Raw genomic sequence first — 18,337 nt, 5'->3', positions numbered from 1 at the left:
TTCATCAAATTTTGTACTCACTGTGGAATTAGGGGAATTAGAGATTATGCATTTGGATCGACCTGGTCACACCAGCATAATTGGGGAAATGTCTCGATCTGTTCTGGATGTGGATGATGATGACAAAATTAGTGAAGATGATTTAGAAAGTACAGATGATGATGTAGGAATCGACATTGATGAGGAATAATATTTAGAAAGTACAGATAATGTTCATATTTGTATGTTTTAATTTGAAGATTTTTCAATCAATATATGACTATTCTCAACAATGTTTGTTTTTCAATAGTTTCAACTACATAACTGAAATTATTTAAGTTATGTAATTAACCTACAACTATAACTGAGTTTAAGTCAATAATTATTTAAACTGCATAGATATGTTTGCTACTGTTGCTCGTTCTCATGGAGGTGATGGAGCGGATCCTCCTCCTCCTCCAGATTCCACGCGAGTTCCTACTTTCTGTGAAACAGGTAATATACTATAACTAGTCTATCTTTTATCAATAAATGACAAATTGTTATTAGTTTATTCAATTTAATTGTATTGTTTAATTAACATATGCAGCAGCTGCTGCAAAAAGAAGAGGTCGGTCTCGATCCAAAAATTTGCAGCAGCTCGTCAACAACAATAAAGATTTGTTGACTCTACAATTTGATCTGAAGGAGGGAACCTACAAAGCAGTTGGTGATATTGGGACGTTGTTCACAAGACTTATTGGCAACTTTATTGGTCACCATGTCCCGTTATATTATGACTCGTGGTAGAGTGTTCCGGATGAGCACAAGATTGGATTGATGCAAAAACTTGAGGTAAATTTATCTACTTATTCACTTGTAATGTGTTTTTTTTATAATTTAAAAAATCTCACCATTTTTTTAAGGAATTTTTCATTCTTCCCAAAGCTCTCCCTGAGTGGCGGCTGATAAAGATTGGGATTGAGCGAGAGTTTCAGGATCGCTACAAGGATAGAAAAGGTCGCAAGAAAAGATACTTCGATAAACATGGAGGGTATGATGATATCGAGACAGCTAGAAAGAATCCATCAGAGGACATTGACAATGAGAGTTGGCAGAAGTTGGTTGACATTTTCACCACTCCATAGTTCATGGCATGCTCAAAGGAAAATGCTGCCAACAGAGAAAAACAGAATTATCCAAGTCTCCACGGTTCGACTTCTTATGCTTCTGTTCGATTTAAGAAGATAAATAAAAATATATAGATTATTTGAAATATTTTAAGTTATCTTAATCATAAATTTCAATATTTAACTGAGATTTAGTTAGATTTTATTTTCTAAAGATGAATCTTCAAACCAACACTACTACAAAAACGAGCTTTCCCGACAGTTTTTAACTGTCGCGATTGAGCAATGACGACAGTCAACTAATTGTCGTATTTGCCTATACCGGCGTAGGGGTAGCTACGCCGACAGTTAATAAGTGTCGTTGTTGCTGGCTACACCGACAGTTAATAGGTGTCGCTGTTGCTGGCTACGCCGACAGTTAATATATGTCGCCGTTGCTGGCAAAGCCGACAGTTAATACATGTCGCCGTTGCTGGCTACGCCGACAGTTAATACGTGTCGCCGTTGCTGGCAACGCTGATAGTTAATAGGTGTCGCCGTAACATTAAATTTATATATAAAAATAATTTTTCGAAATATATTTTTTTAAAACTTTTAATTATATTTTTAACTATTGAAGTTTGATATAAATTTAAATAAAAAAATTACTCACATTATTAATTATTATTACCATAACTTGTAAAAAATATATATTTATCATAATAAAAATCCATATACATACAACATTTATTCATATAATTGAAATGTAAATAATACATCAAATCCCCAAGAGACTAAATAATTCTCAATAAAAATTCATTATTCTCAATGTAAATAATACATCAAATCTCACTATACATAATTCTTACAACTAAGAAAGAAATAATACCCAACAACTTGAAGAATAATTTCTTATTGCCTTAGTTCACTTATATAATTGTATTTGTTCTCTTAAATATCCAAGTAAAGTTTTAGCCTACAATACAGAATAAACACTATTAAAGTCAAGCCAAAACTAAAATAAATAGAGAACTTGAGGTTGCAGAAGAAATAAAAAGGATGACTGTAGTTTTCAGTCACAAAAATAATTTTGGAATAAACACCAAAATTTGCAATCTAGCTAGCCAGAATTAATAATTAACATAAAATGAAAAGGATCCAAGCAATAAGAGTTATGCTCAATGCAAGGCACATATAGGAGTTACTTGTAACTTTAACTTGCAATATGATAATGAAATACATACCAAAGTAGTTAGGATGCCAAGAGAGAGAGACGAACCCAACATAACAAACCCAAAAAATTTCCCCTTTCATACAAAAAAAATAGAATAGAATTAATACAACAAAAAACATATATTTATTTATATATATATATACAACCATATATATAACCAGATTCATAGAGAGAGAAAACTGGAAGAGTGAGCCAACTAGCCTAATAAGATTTCTATGTTGAAGTTTGGATATCAATATCATCTCATTCTTACATTCTTCATCGCCTTGTGATGAGCTGCAAGACAATCTTTCTACTGCTACTTCTCATGTAATTGTCTATGCAAATTTCCAAAACATTATTTATTAACTAATAAGTTCACTCACATCTATCTCATTTTAATGCATATATTGGATTTTATTTTCTCTTGAAAACCAAATGACCTTATAAACAGGACTAAATATCCTCAAAGTTGTATTTTAATGCATATCAGTATATAAAACAATCAAAGTCTCCTTACTCTATACATAAATAAGAATATAACTCTCAAAAACACCAATAATGTCTAAAAGGAAAAAAATCAAAATCAAATTTATTTTAACAAAAAGTCTCCAAAACTTTGAAAGTTTTGAACTAAAGCAAATTATGATCTAACAAAGCAGTACAAGCAAAGAATTGAGCATCAAACAGAAAGATATTCCAGAAAATATATTTGATTATAGCCAAAGCCCAAACTTACAAAGTTAATCAATCTCCTTATGAAAACAATAATAAAGAATCATTCTTCAAAGTGATGAATTCCTGCACAAGCACAAAACAAATTATCATTTTGAACCAAAACTGTTAAAAACAATATTCAAGGCAATTGTCCATAAGAGTAAACCAAAATATCATACATCAAGCATCAAACTTTACAAATAAAAAAAATAAAATTAATAACTTATATCCATAATTTAGTTAAACTTTGAGAACTATATGAAGCTATAAATATAATTGATGAAAACAAACACGAAACATAGCAAGACTATAATTTATTCACAAAAAAATAAAAAATAAACAAAACATCCTGATTAGTAAAAAAACACGGAACAATTATTATAAGCACAAACACCATAAAAGATTATGCTGTCAAAATCAAGAGAAAGTGTCTAAAGTATCTAATGACATCTTCTAAATACAAATTTTATACTTTAAATATTATATCTTATAAATACAAATAACCTAACACTATTTATATATATATATATAAACAAAGATAAAAGGAAAACAAGGCCAACTAAAAACAAGACCAGCTGGTGCGATTTTACCTTCCAACAAATATAACAGAAATAAATATATACATCAACTAGGACATTACCTTCAAACAAACTAAAAACAAGACCAGCTGGTGCGATTTTAAACTTGCATAGTTCTCCAATAAACCTAATGTTCCTAATCTTTGTTTCAATGTTCATTTGATCCTGCAACAAAATATAATTCAATTGAAAATCTTGATTGCTCGTCAAAATGATAATAAAAAAATAATTTAGAATATTATCCACTTCAAGTTTTAGCATCATACAAATATATTTTAAAACGTACCTTCTTATTAATTAAGAAATGAAACTCCTCTTCTAGAATTTGTAGGAGCATGGAAGAAACATCTTTCATGCATGTTGATAATGTGGCAACCATGCGTGGATAGTATGGTAGCAGTTCCAATGAAGTCCTTGGAACATTAAACAATGCCCTCACAAGCTTTTTTCGACTTACTTCTGAATTCAAGTAACAAATCTACATGTATGTATATTACAACAATCAGTAACATCTTCAAGGTAGAAGTTTACATATCAAAGCAAAAAAAAAATTCTTTTTTCAAAAAAATTCTCTCTTCTCTTTTTTTTTTTTTTTTTCAAATACAGATTAAAAAAACCAACAACAAAGAAGATTAAAGACATATGATTGTAGTTGAATTTCATAGTAACAAAGAACAGGGACTCAGAAGTATACTTACTGTCAATTGATCTATAAGATCACGGTTCACACAACCTGGAAGCCTTTGCAATAAAGCATCTAAATTTGTCCCTTCAATACTTTTTAATTTCTCTTTTTCAGTGTCTCCTTTCTTATCATCATTTTTTTCTTTCCCTTTCTCTTTTTCAGGGTCTTTACTCTTCTCCTTATCCTTTTCTTCCTTTTCTTTCCCTTTTTCTGCACTTCTGCCCTCCTGTGAAGCACCCGAATCTGTAAAAATCTCTCCAGTGTCTTGGGCAGTTTGTTGAACTTGGTCTGATTCAGGTGCCAGTTCCTTCAAAAGAATTAAAAGAAAATGAATGCTCTCATAAGCTGTGATCCAAAATGTAACAGAATCCCAGGAACATATGCTTGCAAACAAAGTAAAACTCCATATTTGAGAAAGAAAAAAAAAAGCACAGCTCCATACTATATATCTTACATTAAATACAGTACATGGTTCACAAGCATGTAACATCACAATAATAAAATTGAATACTCTCAAAGGGTATTCATTTAGCCAGGAAAAAAAAAAAGCACGGGAGGTTCATTAGATATGTACTTCAGTACATAATGTAAATTTAGGAAACAGACATAATGGCTGAATATGAAAGAGTGAATCATGAAACACGTTAGATAACAAAATAGAACATATCCTAAATATAAAATAGCACAAATTATTCCAGTTAAGCCTTGTGGTACATGAGTGCCAAAGAATATGTCAAAGGTTCTACACAGGGAGAGAAGAATATTACAAGGCAAAGAAAGGCATTTGACAAGAAGTTTACAAAGATCCCACACACGAGAAAATAAGTAAATATATGTAAATTATTTAGAAGTATACTTTAGGGTCCTAAAAACCCAAATCCATCACTACTTGAGCAAGCTAAACAAATACTATTTGTCATGCAATCAAGTTGAGTGATGTGATTATGTCCAGATTCATGCAGCCCAGCAAAAATGTAGTCCAGAAAATAGAAAAACCATATAATAATGTATTTATTTATTGATAGCAAAAGAGAAAATCTGATAGCAATAGAAAAATGTAGTCCAGAAAATAGAAACACCATATAATAATGTATTTATTTATTGACTTGTTTTTATCAGAGAGAATCAGATAGTACAATAGAGAGCACAATGAAATCTGATAGATCAATATTCACCAAAACAAAATAATGAATTAAAAAAAAAAAAATAGCAATTATAAAATATAAATAGTCTCCATACTTGAGAGAGTGAGACCAGAGTGAGAGAGGGAGGGCAGTGAGATTGAGAGATGGAGGGCAGTGACTGAGAGTCTCCATACCTGAGTGACGATGGAATGGACTGAGAAAATGCCCAGCCCCTGCGCCATCGAGCCTAGACCCGGGACTCCCCCACCCACCGTCGTGCCCAGCCACTGTGAACTAATTATATATATAATAAACGTGAGTTTGGGCCAATTATCAAGGATATAAATGTGTATATATAAAAAAAACAGGACATTTAAAAAAGTGTAAGAGATCAAGAAACAAGAAGGAAATAGCATGTGTGCAACTCAAATAGGCAGAACACTAAGTGTATTTTATCAAACACTTTGTGTGCAACAAAAGCATAAACCAAAAGCCATGGTTACAATGCAATAGCCTAGATTCTTCTAACTTTTCTCTTGTTTAAAGAACCATAGACAAAATACAAATCTGTGATAAAAAATCTCAGACAAGAAACAACATTCTATTACTAATAGTCAGAAGTGAATAAATGGGTACCTTGCAGAGGAGACGCGTGGCTGGTTGTTCAGCGTCGGCGACGTCGGAGGTGGCTGGTGGTGTGGGTCACACACGGCTGGCTGGTGGCTGAAGAAGAGGCTGAACGTTGGCTGGAAGAAAGATGAGCGTTTGGCTGGAAGAAAGAAAAAGGGAAAAAGAAAGAGAGGGAAAAGAGGGAAAAAGAGAGGTGTGGGGGGAAACTAAAATTTTTTAGAGTTGAGAAATTTTTTTAAGAGGCCAATGCCGACACCTATAAGCTGTCGTTATTGCCTCCAATAGTGACAGCTTATAGGTGTCGGCATTGCCCCTACCAACAACTACACATTTTAACTGTCAGCATTGCTCCTATACATTTTTATAAAAAAAATGATTTAAACATATATATATATTAATAAAAAAATCATAACTAATAAATTTATACATTAATTTTTTTACAATATATTTTCAATTAATAAAACAACTCTTTTTTAACTAATACAAATTTTATAAATGTGTTAAAGAATAATATAGTTAATTTAATTTATAAATATGTTAAAGAATAATAAATTTATATTTTGATATAAAAATTATTATAAATACAAAAGCTAATAATATAAAAAATTTATAAAAAAAAAAAATCTAGTTTTAAAAGTTTTTAATAAATACATAAATTTTATAAATATATATTTACATAATTTACTTTATTTTTAAAATTATACTATTCATTAATTTTTTTACAATATTTGTCCAATTAATAAAACAATTCTTTTTTAACTAATACAAATTTTATAAATTTGCTAAAGAATAATATAGTTGATTTTATAAATATGTTAAAGAATAATAAATTTAAATTTTGATATAAAATTTATTATAAATACAAAAGTTAATAATATGAAAAATTTAGAAAAAAAAAATCTAGTTTTAAAAGTTTCTAATAAATACATAAATTTTATAAATATATATTTACATAATTTACTTTATTTTTAAAATTATACTATTCATTAATTTTTTTACAATATTTGTCCAATTAATACAACAATTCTTTTTTAACTAATACAAATTTTATAAATGTGCTAAAGAATAATATAGTTGATTTTATAAATATGTTAAAGAATAATAAATTTAAATTTTGATAAAAAATTTATTATAAATACAAAAGTTAATAATATGAAAAATTTAGAAAAAAAAATCTAGTTTTAAAAGTTTCTAATAAATACATAAATTTTATAAATATATATTTACATAATTTACTTTATTTTTAAAATTATACTATTCATTAATTTTTTTTACAATATTTGTCCAATTAATAAAACAATTCTTTTTTAACTAATACAAATTTTATAAATGTGCTAAAGAACAATATAGTTGATTTTATAAATATGTTAAAGAATAATAAATTTAAATTTTGATATAAAATTTATTATTAATAAAAAAGTTAATAATATGAAAAATTTAGAAAAAAAAATCAAGTTTTAAAAGTTTCTAATAAATACATAATTTTTATAAATATATATTTACATAATTTACTTTATTTTTAAAATTATACTATTCATTAAATTTTTTACAATATTTTTCCAATTAATAAAACAACTATTTTTTAACTAATACAAATTTTATAAATGTGTTAAAGAATAATATAGTTAATTTTATAAATATGTTAAAGAATAATGCATTTAATATTTGATATAAAAATTATTATAAATACAAAAGTTAACATGAAAAATTTAGAAACAAAAAAAATCTAGTTTTAAAATTTTCTAATAAATATATATAATTTTTATAAATATATATTTACATAATTTACTTTATTTTTAAAATTATACTATTCATTAATTTTTTTACAATATTTTTCCAATTAATAAAACAACTCTATTTTAACTAATACAAATTTTATAAATATGTTAAAGAATAATATTGTTAATAATATAATTAATTTTATAAATATGTTACAGAATAATAAATTTTAATTTTAATATAAAAATTATTATAAATACAAAAGTCATGAAAAATTTAGAAACAAAAAAAATATAGTTTTAAAAGTTTTTAATAAATAAATAATTTTTATAAATATATATATATATTTACATTATTTAGCTTATTTTTAAAATTATACTATTAATTAATTATAATATTTTATTTGAATTTTGGTGACATTTTATGACTGTCGGCATTGGACTTTTATTAACTGCCGTCATTGGGGTCAATAGCGACACCGTTTACCTGTCGGCATTGGGGTCAATAGTGACACATTTTAACTGTCAGCATTGGTCTCGAATTAACTGTCGGCGTTGGGGTCAATAGCGACACATTTTAACTGTCGGCATTGGTTTCGAATTAACTGTCAGCGTTGGGGTCAATAGCGACACATTTTAACTGTCGGCATTGGTCTCGAATTAACTGTCAGCGTTGGGGTCAATAGACACAGTCAAAAGCAACGGTGACAGTTATTAGCTGTCGACGTTGGTCTCTATGCTTACAGTTTTTAACTGTCGGCGTAGAGTCCTGCTAAGCAATTACGACAGTCAACAGAGTTGACTGTTGTGGTTAGGTGTTGGGAAAGCCCAGTTTTGTAGTAGTGCAAGGAACTGCCCAGCATTATCGATACCTTCCATGACATGCACAATTATCCGACACGAAGATGGGTGAACACGAATGCTAATGATGCATATGTAAGTAACTTTCTAAGTTTTGTATCTATGTATATTATTCAATTATATTATGTATTAATTGTCTTGTTTCTAAACTGCAGGATGCCTTGCAGCAAGAAGTCCAGACACAATCCCAATCTCAGTCTCAATCTGAATCTGAAGCAGGAAGTGCCAATGTCAATGAGACACAAGTCGTCTCTAAGGTACTTGGTCAACGTCGTGGCCACAACCGAGGTATTGGACGGAAGTTGAAGGGCACTAGTACATTTGCCTCAAGCGCCACCCGATCCTCTTCACAATCAGAGGCATCACCATTTCCGTCCACCATAGTTGGCCCTCCGATAATACCACCTGAGGCTTTCCAGTCCATGATTCAACACTTCAGTCAAGCCTTTATGACCCAGAACAACAACTTCCAGCAAATGCAACAATATTTGCAAACAACAAATCCAAGCATCCAACCTCCACAATTTCAGCCTGTCAACTTGGAATTGAACATGATACAGTCCATGATGGCAAGCTTTCAACCACAACAACTATAGCAGCCACAACCACCACAACACCAACCACAACAACAACCACCACAACCACCACAATAGCCCGACGATAATGACTTTGGAATTGATTTTGATAACATTTAGTTTTATTAAGTTACTATTTTTAAATTATTAATATTTTGTGTTGTTTTTTTTTAATTTTGGAGGCAATACTACTTATGTTTTGTTATCTTACATTTTTTAGACTATGAATATTGCTAAATTGGTTTTATTATTTAATTAATAAATTGTTTTTATTTATTTATTTAATTAATATTTAATAATTTATTAAATAAATTTTAATCAATATAATTAATTAAATATATATTTTTTTTTTAAATTTATACCTACAACGATGGAGAGGTCGACGGACCTACAGTGACCACATGTCATCACTATAGAAGTTTTTTTAAATTCAAATTTTCAAATCTTGCACCACCAACAATGACGACATGTCGTCGCAATATCTCAGTCCAACTGAAAAAAATAATTTCCTACTGCGACCGACATGTCATTGTTGTAGTAAAACCCTACTACAATGACTACATTTTGTCGTCGCCGTAGATTGCTACACATACAGACCTACAGCGATGATATGTCGTCGTTGTATACCTACAACGACGACTTCTTGATCTACATCGACGAATTTTGTCGTCGCTGTAGAGCCTTTTATGGTAGTGATGCCTAAAAGAATTAAATAATATATAATAATATATTTTTGTACATTAAGCACTTTTTTTATAGTAAAATATATAAAAAGTATTTTCAAATATATAATAAAAGTGCAGTAAAATTAACAAATATAATAAGAATGATGTAAAAATAAGTAAATATGTTATAATATGATATAGAAACATAATTTGTTAATAATGTATAAACTATATAATAATATAAAAGATGGAATGGAATTGTTAGCTTTCCCACCCAATTTTGAGTAGAATAATAATTCCTTCAAAAGGTGTAATAAAATTTCCAATGGAAAACATTTTACCACTTGATTTTACCAACTAAACAATGGAATAAAAAGTCATTCCATTCCCTCAAGACTTCTCGTGAGATTTGGAGAGAGAATCATTTATTTTCAAGACTTGGTGGATAAATACTTGGAGAATTCTTGATATAATCAAGTGATATCAATCCATAATCCATCATTATTTAAATATATGGATTGATATTACTTGAGATTTTTTTGGATCAAACACCCCCAAGAGGTTTCTTTCATTTTCAATATCACGAAGAATTTGGTGATTCAATCCTTAGAGTCATTACTTGATTCAATCTTGTTTTCATTCCATATACAACCTATATCCTAAATATGGAATAAAATCACTTGACAAACTTTTTGGAGCAAACATTTGATATATCTATTATTAAGCTTTAAAGACATGCTATTTGAAGCTCGCTATGCCAAAAAGATTATCTTGATCATATTTGAATCTAGTTCTCCCATCATCTCTAGTCCCAAATAACAGTATAAGATAAAGCAAGAATTTGGTTTTGGTTGCCCATGCCTAACACATGGTTACCAATCTCTCGTACAAAAAGAAAAATTAATATTTAGTAATAACTTTTTAGTCACAATATAATTTTTTTTTACTAAATGTCACTTTTAATCAAAACAAAAAATTATTTGTGATTAAAAGTTAATATTTAGTCACTAATGTTAATATTTAGTCACTAATGTAATTATAGTCAAAATCTATAATTATACAATGATAAAAAAAATTTGTGACTACATCTCGTTTAGTCATAAAAAATTGTAACATTGTGTCTACTAATTTTAGCCAAAGACATTTTAGGATGGACATGGGCATAATGATATTTTTTAGTCAAATTTTTTTCACTTTTATTCACAAATGTTATTTTGACTAAAGGTAAGACTTTTTGTAGTCCTCAATATAACAACCCTTGTCTAATCTGTCAACCCCGCTAGAGAAAAAAGGTCAAATGTAAAAATTTCTCAAAAAAATGTATAATTGAAAACAAAAGAAAAATTATTTGGTTGTAAAAATGTAATTTTTTTTTTTGAGAGATCAAGTGGATTATATAAATTTCACTTTTTATTATTAATATATATTTTAATGTTTATTTTATTTATGCTAAAAAAATGTTTCTTTTATTTAGAAATCAATTAATAAACTTTTTTTCTAAGAAAAATATGATGTGGACCATTAACAAGCTGACACACATGTTAATTAGCTTAGTCAGCTCAAATATTACTTAACTACTTTTGTGGTAACAGATATGCACCATTTATATTAACCTTGTGATAATGCCATAAATATCCCCATTAAAAATATATAATAATAAGGTATAAGATTTGCAATATGTATTGAGCGAGTAATACAGTAAGTATTCATACTTAATTAAGTTAGAAATGATTGTAATAATGGAATTATATTTGTAATTATATTAGTCCATATAAAATTCTAACACCACATACTCCAAAATTATATTTATCACTTCAAATAATACATTTAAACACGCATGGATGAAGTTAAGGATCATATCTTTTATATATATATATATATATAGGGTTTATATATTTTTGGACCCTTTATTTTTTTTATTATCGGCTTAGAAACTATATTGTAAAAAATTTATTTTTAGACCTTATATTTTGTAAAATTGTTCAAATAAACTACTAAATTTAATTTTTATGAATAAAATTTAATATAAAAACAGAATTATATTATTTTTGTTCTGAATTGTTTGTTTGGTGAATTATTAGTAATTTTAGTTGAGAAAACTTTCACAAAAATCGAATTTATGATTTTATTTGAACAACTTTATAAAATATAGTTTCCAAAAAGTAATTTATCAAAACACAATGTCTAAATCAGTAATAAGAAAATACATAAAACATAAAATGAAAAAAAGTATAAACTCGTATATATATATATTCATAGAGAGCGAGCTTATTATTATAATTAATAATTTGTAGTCGTAGGGATGATATCACTTTTAAAATTATAATACCATAATTAATCAATATTGAGCAACCAAACCACTAGTACTTAATGATAAACCACTTATATCTGCATTGACCCTTCTGCAGTTTGACCTAATGACTCCTTGTGAGCCAGTCGAGACGTTAATATTCCCCATCTTGATCATTGACACCACAAAGTTGCCAAAGAAAATTCTTTCGTCGGCGCTGAAAGCGTTAACAATATCAACAATGTCGGCTCCAGTGGTTGAGAACAATTCTTGATCAGTTTGGAGAACTCCATTCTCAGACTGGAGATTGGAGAAGTACTTGTTATCGAAAGTGTTTGGAGTCACAGGATCGAGATCAGTGATGACACTGTCGTTGCCACCCTGAGGACATAACTGCCTTAGTGCATCTAAGAGGGTTGTGTTCAGCGTTGGGTCAGGATTGTTTGTCCCGTTGAAGTTGTACAGTCTGAAGTTGAATGTTTGACACTTGGCCCGTCCAAATGTGTGGGCCCCTACAATTTATTTATTTTTTATCAAATTACTAAAAATAATACAAATCTTTATACGACACCTTTCTATATATGTTACAGTATATTATGTACAAGATCCAGACTTACACACCTATATATATGTGGACAACTTCTACAATTGAATATAGTTGGTACGTAGCATTTTGCTTGATGTTATAAAAAGTACATAAAAACGACACTATTTAGATAATATGTCTAGCTACTAGTAAACAGGTACATTTATCTTTTTTTTTTTTGTAATTTTATTGAATTTCAGAAGATGTCATTGTACGAAAACATAGTGAAATTGTAATTTTACGTTTATGAAAGAAACAAAAAATAGTTTTATTGTTAGTATCAAATTAAAAAGCTGCACAATTTTTCTTTGTTAATCAATTTTAATTCCCCATATTGTCCTTTAATAATTATACTAGACGTTTGATTATTGTAGCTATATCAAGTTGAATCAATTTCTATTATTTAATTGCAAAAAATTAACAAAAACTCAACTAGGGTAAGTATGATACATGAACACGAGCATGGATGTAAAACTATTGGTCATTTAATGTATTTAAAATGTGAACATATGCATCATGTGTTCGGTTTATCAAATAACAATAATAAGAATACGGGTATATGATTTTTTATTTGACGCAGAATAATCGTCAATAATCTTAAAACTTGAATTCTTTATAACTTTCACAATTGTAAAACAATAAAAAACACATTAGCATATCATATATATTCGGATATATATATATATTCTTTCTTTGCTCTCCACATTTTTATTTACTAAATATTCAACAATACACTTATATTAATTTATTACACATATCATTATTTTGGTTGGCAAACAAATTTTCATAATAAATAGTTTACCCATGCGCTAATTTTCCAAGTTATTACACATTAAATCTAACGAGTGACTAAAGCACAATTTTATTTTTTATGGTTTTCTTTTACCACTTTGGAGAAATACAGATTGTTGATGCAACAAATCTGCCTTTCTATATTTGGAGGTATTAGCCGACGATAACTGGTTTTCCGATCCTGTCCCGATGATGATGATCGCGTTTACTGTCGTTGATCTGTCGGGGGTACCTGCAAGAAAGACACTCCGATGCCTAAGTCAGATTTTTTTCCGATGCCGTTGTTCGAATTAGAATCTAATATTTATAGAACGGAATGTGAAGTGGTTATTTGGTTCAACTGAACCCTTGAATGGCCGGGGAAAATAACTGAATTTCCCCCCAAGATGAGATGATTTTAAATTAAACACGCAGAGGTCAGAGGCGCAGACCACCTCTGACCCATAGCTTCTGTCGTCGTGGCTTCTATAGATCAAAACGATCCGTTTTGATCATATCACAAATGAGGAAAGGTCTTTGGACCAAATATCTTGGGCCCAACAGATGCCCCCCGACCCAAGCTTCGAACGGATGAGGCACGCTTATTCACTCGAATCTTGGGCCGACTCTTCAATGCCAAGGATTTCGCCTAAAGCCGTCATTCCCCGTAGATCGAGGCGGTCCACAGGTACACGATCGCATAAACCCCTGACACTTCCCACTTAGAATTCAATGCTAACACGATTACCGAGTGAAGCACTCGATTAAGGAAATTTCATTTCCCATTTAATTGGTTTAATTCAAATAATTATTATTTCAAACTTCTCAAACTTTACTCTAGCCTTTCAGAGAAGAACTCGGAGGGAAGAAACCCTAAGATTAATCACCCTTCTACTCTCACAGCAAACACCTCAATCTTCTTAATCATGTCTCCACGCTTATCTCCCGAACCTATGGATCGCGATGGATACAAGATTACATACGAACGAATACGTATGTCATTTGACATTCCAGATAACGTCACGATCCGGATGCTCTCAGACGCTGAACTACGGGAATGGCAATTCAAGGATGTGGTCAAGCCTAGTGAGATTGTTATGAGTCTGAGACACATTGAGTGGCTTCGATTCCCTCTCCCTGCTCTGTTGGTGCAAATAATTTCAAACTCTGGAGCTCACATGTCTCAATTTCTTCTGAACGCTATCAATTCCATAGTTGGTGCTCAAATGATAGGAACTCTTAGAAATGTCGATATTCAATCGGATGATATCTACGCATGCTTTACTAAGTCGAATAACAAGGCAATGGAGGGTAAACCCTGGAAGACTTTCTATCTTTCACCCAAAAATGATCGAACGATCTTTACTGATTTTGACAGCTCCCACAGAAACTGGGATAAATACTTCTTCGCAATTGGAGGAACGTGGTATCCTGAATTTCTGCCTTAGGAAAATTTTCCTTTGGCCAAGGTGTTCATAAAAGGTGAGTCATATTTTTATTTGGGTCTTTCTTGCTTTTCGCGTGAGTAAACCATGTCTGGATGATTGTCCTTCAACCTGACCCTACGTGTCATTGTTTTATTTTTTTGTATTAGATTTATCATGGCCTCAGGTCAGCATGAGTCCCGCGCGACAGAGCTTGCTGACAGAGAAGGGGCTCCTTCACGAGTCCAAGGAAAATGTCATTAGCATCAGAGGTGTGATGAACCCCTACTGTATGAAAATCGTGACCCAGCTCTGCTTCATGAATCGAACCGATCTTGGCGCCATGCAGGTCAGGTCCCAGAAGGGCGACATGTCCTTAGGTAAAATCATGGATACATGCGCGAGGCAGTTGGGAATATTTTTGAAGAAATCTCCCCTGATTCTTCAACCATGTCGCTATCGAAGACTGAGTACGAAATGGCGTGCTCTGAGACCTTTGCCGCGTGTGCCAAGCACCAAGGGATCCCTGAAAATAAGTAGAGAGAAGGCTCTGGTTCAACTCCTGCTGCAGAATCGTCTCCTCATAAATCTGATTTGGCACGCAGGTCTTCTCGTATACATGGATGATCCTCTATGCCTTCTGACGCTCTGCAGATCACACCTCTCCAACAAGTGCCTCTACCGAAGGATGCCGTAGGGAAGAGGAAGTCGCGAGAGGAGTCCTCTGATGAAGATTCGGACGATGAGAAATGCATTTTTTCCAAGCTTCAGATCCCAAGGGGGTCTGCTTCTGCCGCTAAAGGCTCTGCTCTAGCGATCCCCAGGCTTACTCCAGAGAAGTTACCAACCGGGCAAGATTTGTCGTTGTGCAAGAAGCCTCGAGGGTCTGCCCTCGTTGGCTCTTTACCTACATCATCCTCTTCTTCGCCTGCACTCAGATCCTCCTTGGAGGCAGGTCCACAAGGAGCTGTGCATGTTGCGGCTACGTCTCCTACATTGGCCAACCCGTCAGGGGCGGCGACTGTAGATGGTGTGCAAGGTGATCCGCCAGTTGAGGCGAGATCGCCTAGCGCCTGTGTAAAGTCGTCAGAGGCGTTTCCCTCTGTCTCTGCTTTGGCTGAGGGCTCTGATGTTGGCCATACAAGGATCAGAGGGGAGACGCCCTACTTCTACCTCCCGTAAGAACTGCCTTTTGAAGGATGCTTTCGGAGGTGGTTTTGAATCCATGAACAGTCCTTCTCAGCTAGTTGACGCAGGCGAGGCCATTACTCCTGAGACTCTCTCTACACATCAAAAATCGGGGACTACCAAAGTCGCAGGTGATCATACTTTAAGTGTTGACGTTCATGCAACATCAACCACGGCTTCTAACTCTCATCCAGGAGAGGTCATCATCGTATCCCCGAATGGTACAAGTAATTTTGAGTTTCCTAGTGCTTTTCTGGAGCAACTTACGTCCTTTGCAATGCAGACGCCAGTGTATCTGCCGAGTGACTTGGGCGAAGACGTTGGAGATGGGTTGCTTGTTCGCCTTCCATGCCATATCTCTCTGGAGTAGGAACAATCGCATTGACATCTGATAGTGTTATGGTGTCAATGCTAGCAGGAGGTGGGGAGCCGGTTGCCCCTGTCGCTTCTGTTGCTGCGTTAGCAGGAAGAGAAGCAAGCGATAGAGCGGGAGATGTGCCCGAATATGTACCTTCTGCGTCTAAAGAGGTGATGGAGGAGATGTTGCGCATAAGTAGGCCTCATCTTCCTGCAGAAGCTATCGGGTTGCTGAGTGGGCAAGGTGACTTGCTGCAACAAGTGTCAGACCATATAGTAACTGAAATTTTGAAATTTGCCAAAGGATCATTAAGTGTTGACTGCTGAGGATACTTTTTATACTCACCTTTGATTACACTTGATCATTATAATATTCCCTAGAAAGATGCAAAATATCATTAAAATGTGGTACCTATTAGGCCGATTTTTATAGCTACTAACTGTTTTGGTTAGTTAATTGTTCATTGTAACTAATTATTGATATTTTGTAGATTAGTTACTTTATTAGTTTTGGTCTATTCTGTATATATACTCTTTTGTATCATTACTTCATTAATGAGAATTGATTCTATTCATTCAGTCACTAAGTTTCCTTATAGTACCTACCACTAATGAGGGAAAAAAAAACATTAAAAATGTGGTAATTAGAAATATAAGGTGCCATATGATTATATTTTAAGAGAGATTTTTAAGATTCAATTTTCAATGAGAATTGAATCATGCTTTTGTTTACTTTTCCCTGCTGACTCACTAGGTTATTACTATAAAATGTGTGTTGACGGAGAAATCTCGTCAACGATTAAAGGTTAGAAAACTAAGATTTTTATTCTAAGGGTAGCTTAGAATCAAGAGGAAAGGACTTCAATCAATAGAAAAAACCAGAGCAGCAATGGAACAAAGATCATGTATTTCTTAAACGTCCCCTCATACACTAAGTTTTCCAACCCCTTAACCTGAGGGGTTAAGGCCTATTTATAGGTGGGCTCTATTGGCCCTTGATACAAACAAGTCCCAGGAGATAGGAACGTATGCGGGTACACTGATAGTGCAGGGGCTTAGGGCGTAGTGGTGTCTGCCCTGACAATGCCAGAGTCGTGGCTCAGGACATAGTACTGTCGGTTCTGGTGTATGGTCGGGGGTGTTCAAGTGGCGCCACTACTCTTCGTACAAGTCCGTACTACCACTACTCCTCGAACGTAGATGACAGGGCCACGCCTCTGTTCCCTTCACAACCGTACATCTCGTGTCAGTACACGTGACCTGTACCCGGCCATCCTTATCAATCCCTGTCGATGCCTAATTTTCATTTGACACCCCGCTTAGGTGTCCCCAAGTGTTCCTCGTGCCTAGGCCAAGGAGGCTTCAACCTATGTGTATCATGAGAAGCCAAGGTGCTAGGGGTCGAGGCTGACCTACGTAGGTCACATGGAGGCGAGGCTCGAGACATGGGCGACGCAACGAGGCCACACCCTCGCATAGCGAGGGTGTCTCGCATAGTGAGGCTGGCCCTCTTCCCCCGGGTGTAGACGAGGCTCGAGACACGGGCAGCGCGACGAGGCCACACCCTCGCATAGCGAGGGTGTCTCACGTAGCGAGGCTGGCCCTCTTCCCCCGGGTGTAGACGAGGCTCGCAAGGCATGAGGCACGCGTGAGGCAACAAGGCTGAACCCTCACAACCCTCGCATAGCGAGGGTGGTGTCCGTGTTGTTTAGCGGTTGGGGACCCTTGCATGGCGAGGGTGACTCCCTTAGCCCAACTCCTCTTATTCCACATGACGTCCTTGTCTCTTTGTGCATGTGGTAAGCAACCCAGTGAGGCTCTCGCCCCCTTCGTCCCACTAACATGCGCCTCATAGTTTCTAGGGTGCCTTGTAATGTAGAGGTTCTCT

The 18,337-nt window shown here is 33.1% G+C and overlaps 2 protein-coding genes across 2 annotated transcripts; both read right to left on the bottom strand.

The window, feature by feature from the left end:
- Positions 1 to 4,234: 4,234 nt before the first annotated feature.
- Positions 4,235 to 5,652, bottom strand: LOC133799741 (regulator of nonsense transcripts UPF2-like). Its single transcript, XM_062237741.1, has 2 exons — positions 5,579 to 5,652; positions 4,235 to 4,567 (listed from the first exon to the last, which is right to left on the bottom strand). Exons 1-2 carry the CDS (start codon positions 5,624 to 5,626, stop codon positions 4,235 to 4,237), a joined length of 381 nt encoding a protein of 126 aa, XP_062093725.1. The 5' UTR covers positions 5,627 to 5,652.
- A 6,519-nt stretch (positions 5,653 to 12,171) lies between these two features.
- On the bottom strand, positions 12,172 to 14,142 carry LOC133799740 (peroxidase 15-like). The gene is made up of 3 exons (XM_062237740.1): positions 14,091 to 14,142; positions 13,596 to 13,733; positions 12,172 to 12,635 (listed from the first exon to the last, which is right to left on the bottom strand). The coding sequence occupies exons 1-3, from the start codon at positions 14,140 to 14,142 to the stop codon at positions 12,172 to 12,174; spliced, it is 654 nt and encodes a 217-aa protein (XP_062093724.1).
- Between the last annotated feature and the right edge of the window lie 4,195 nt (positions 14,143 to 18,337).

Source organism: Humulus lupulus, chromosome 9, assembly GCF_963169125.1.
Source record: "Humulus lupulus chromosome 9, drHumLupu1.1, whole genome shotgun sequence".
NCBI classification, from domain to species: domain Eukaryota; kingdom Viridiplantae; phylum Streptophyta; class Magnoliopsida; order Rosales; family Cannabaceae; genus Humulus; species Humulus lupulus.
Note: the sequence above shows the minus strand (reverse complement) of the source record. Positions and strands in the feature narration are given on the sequence as shown.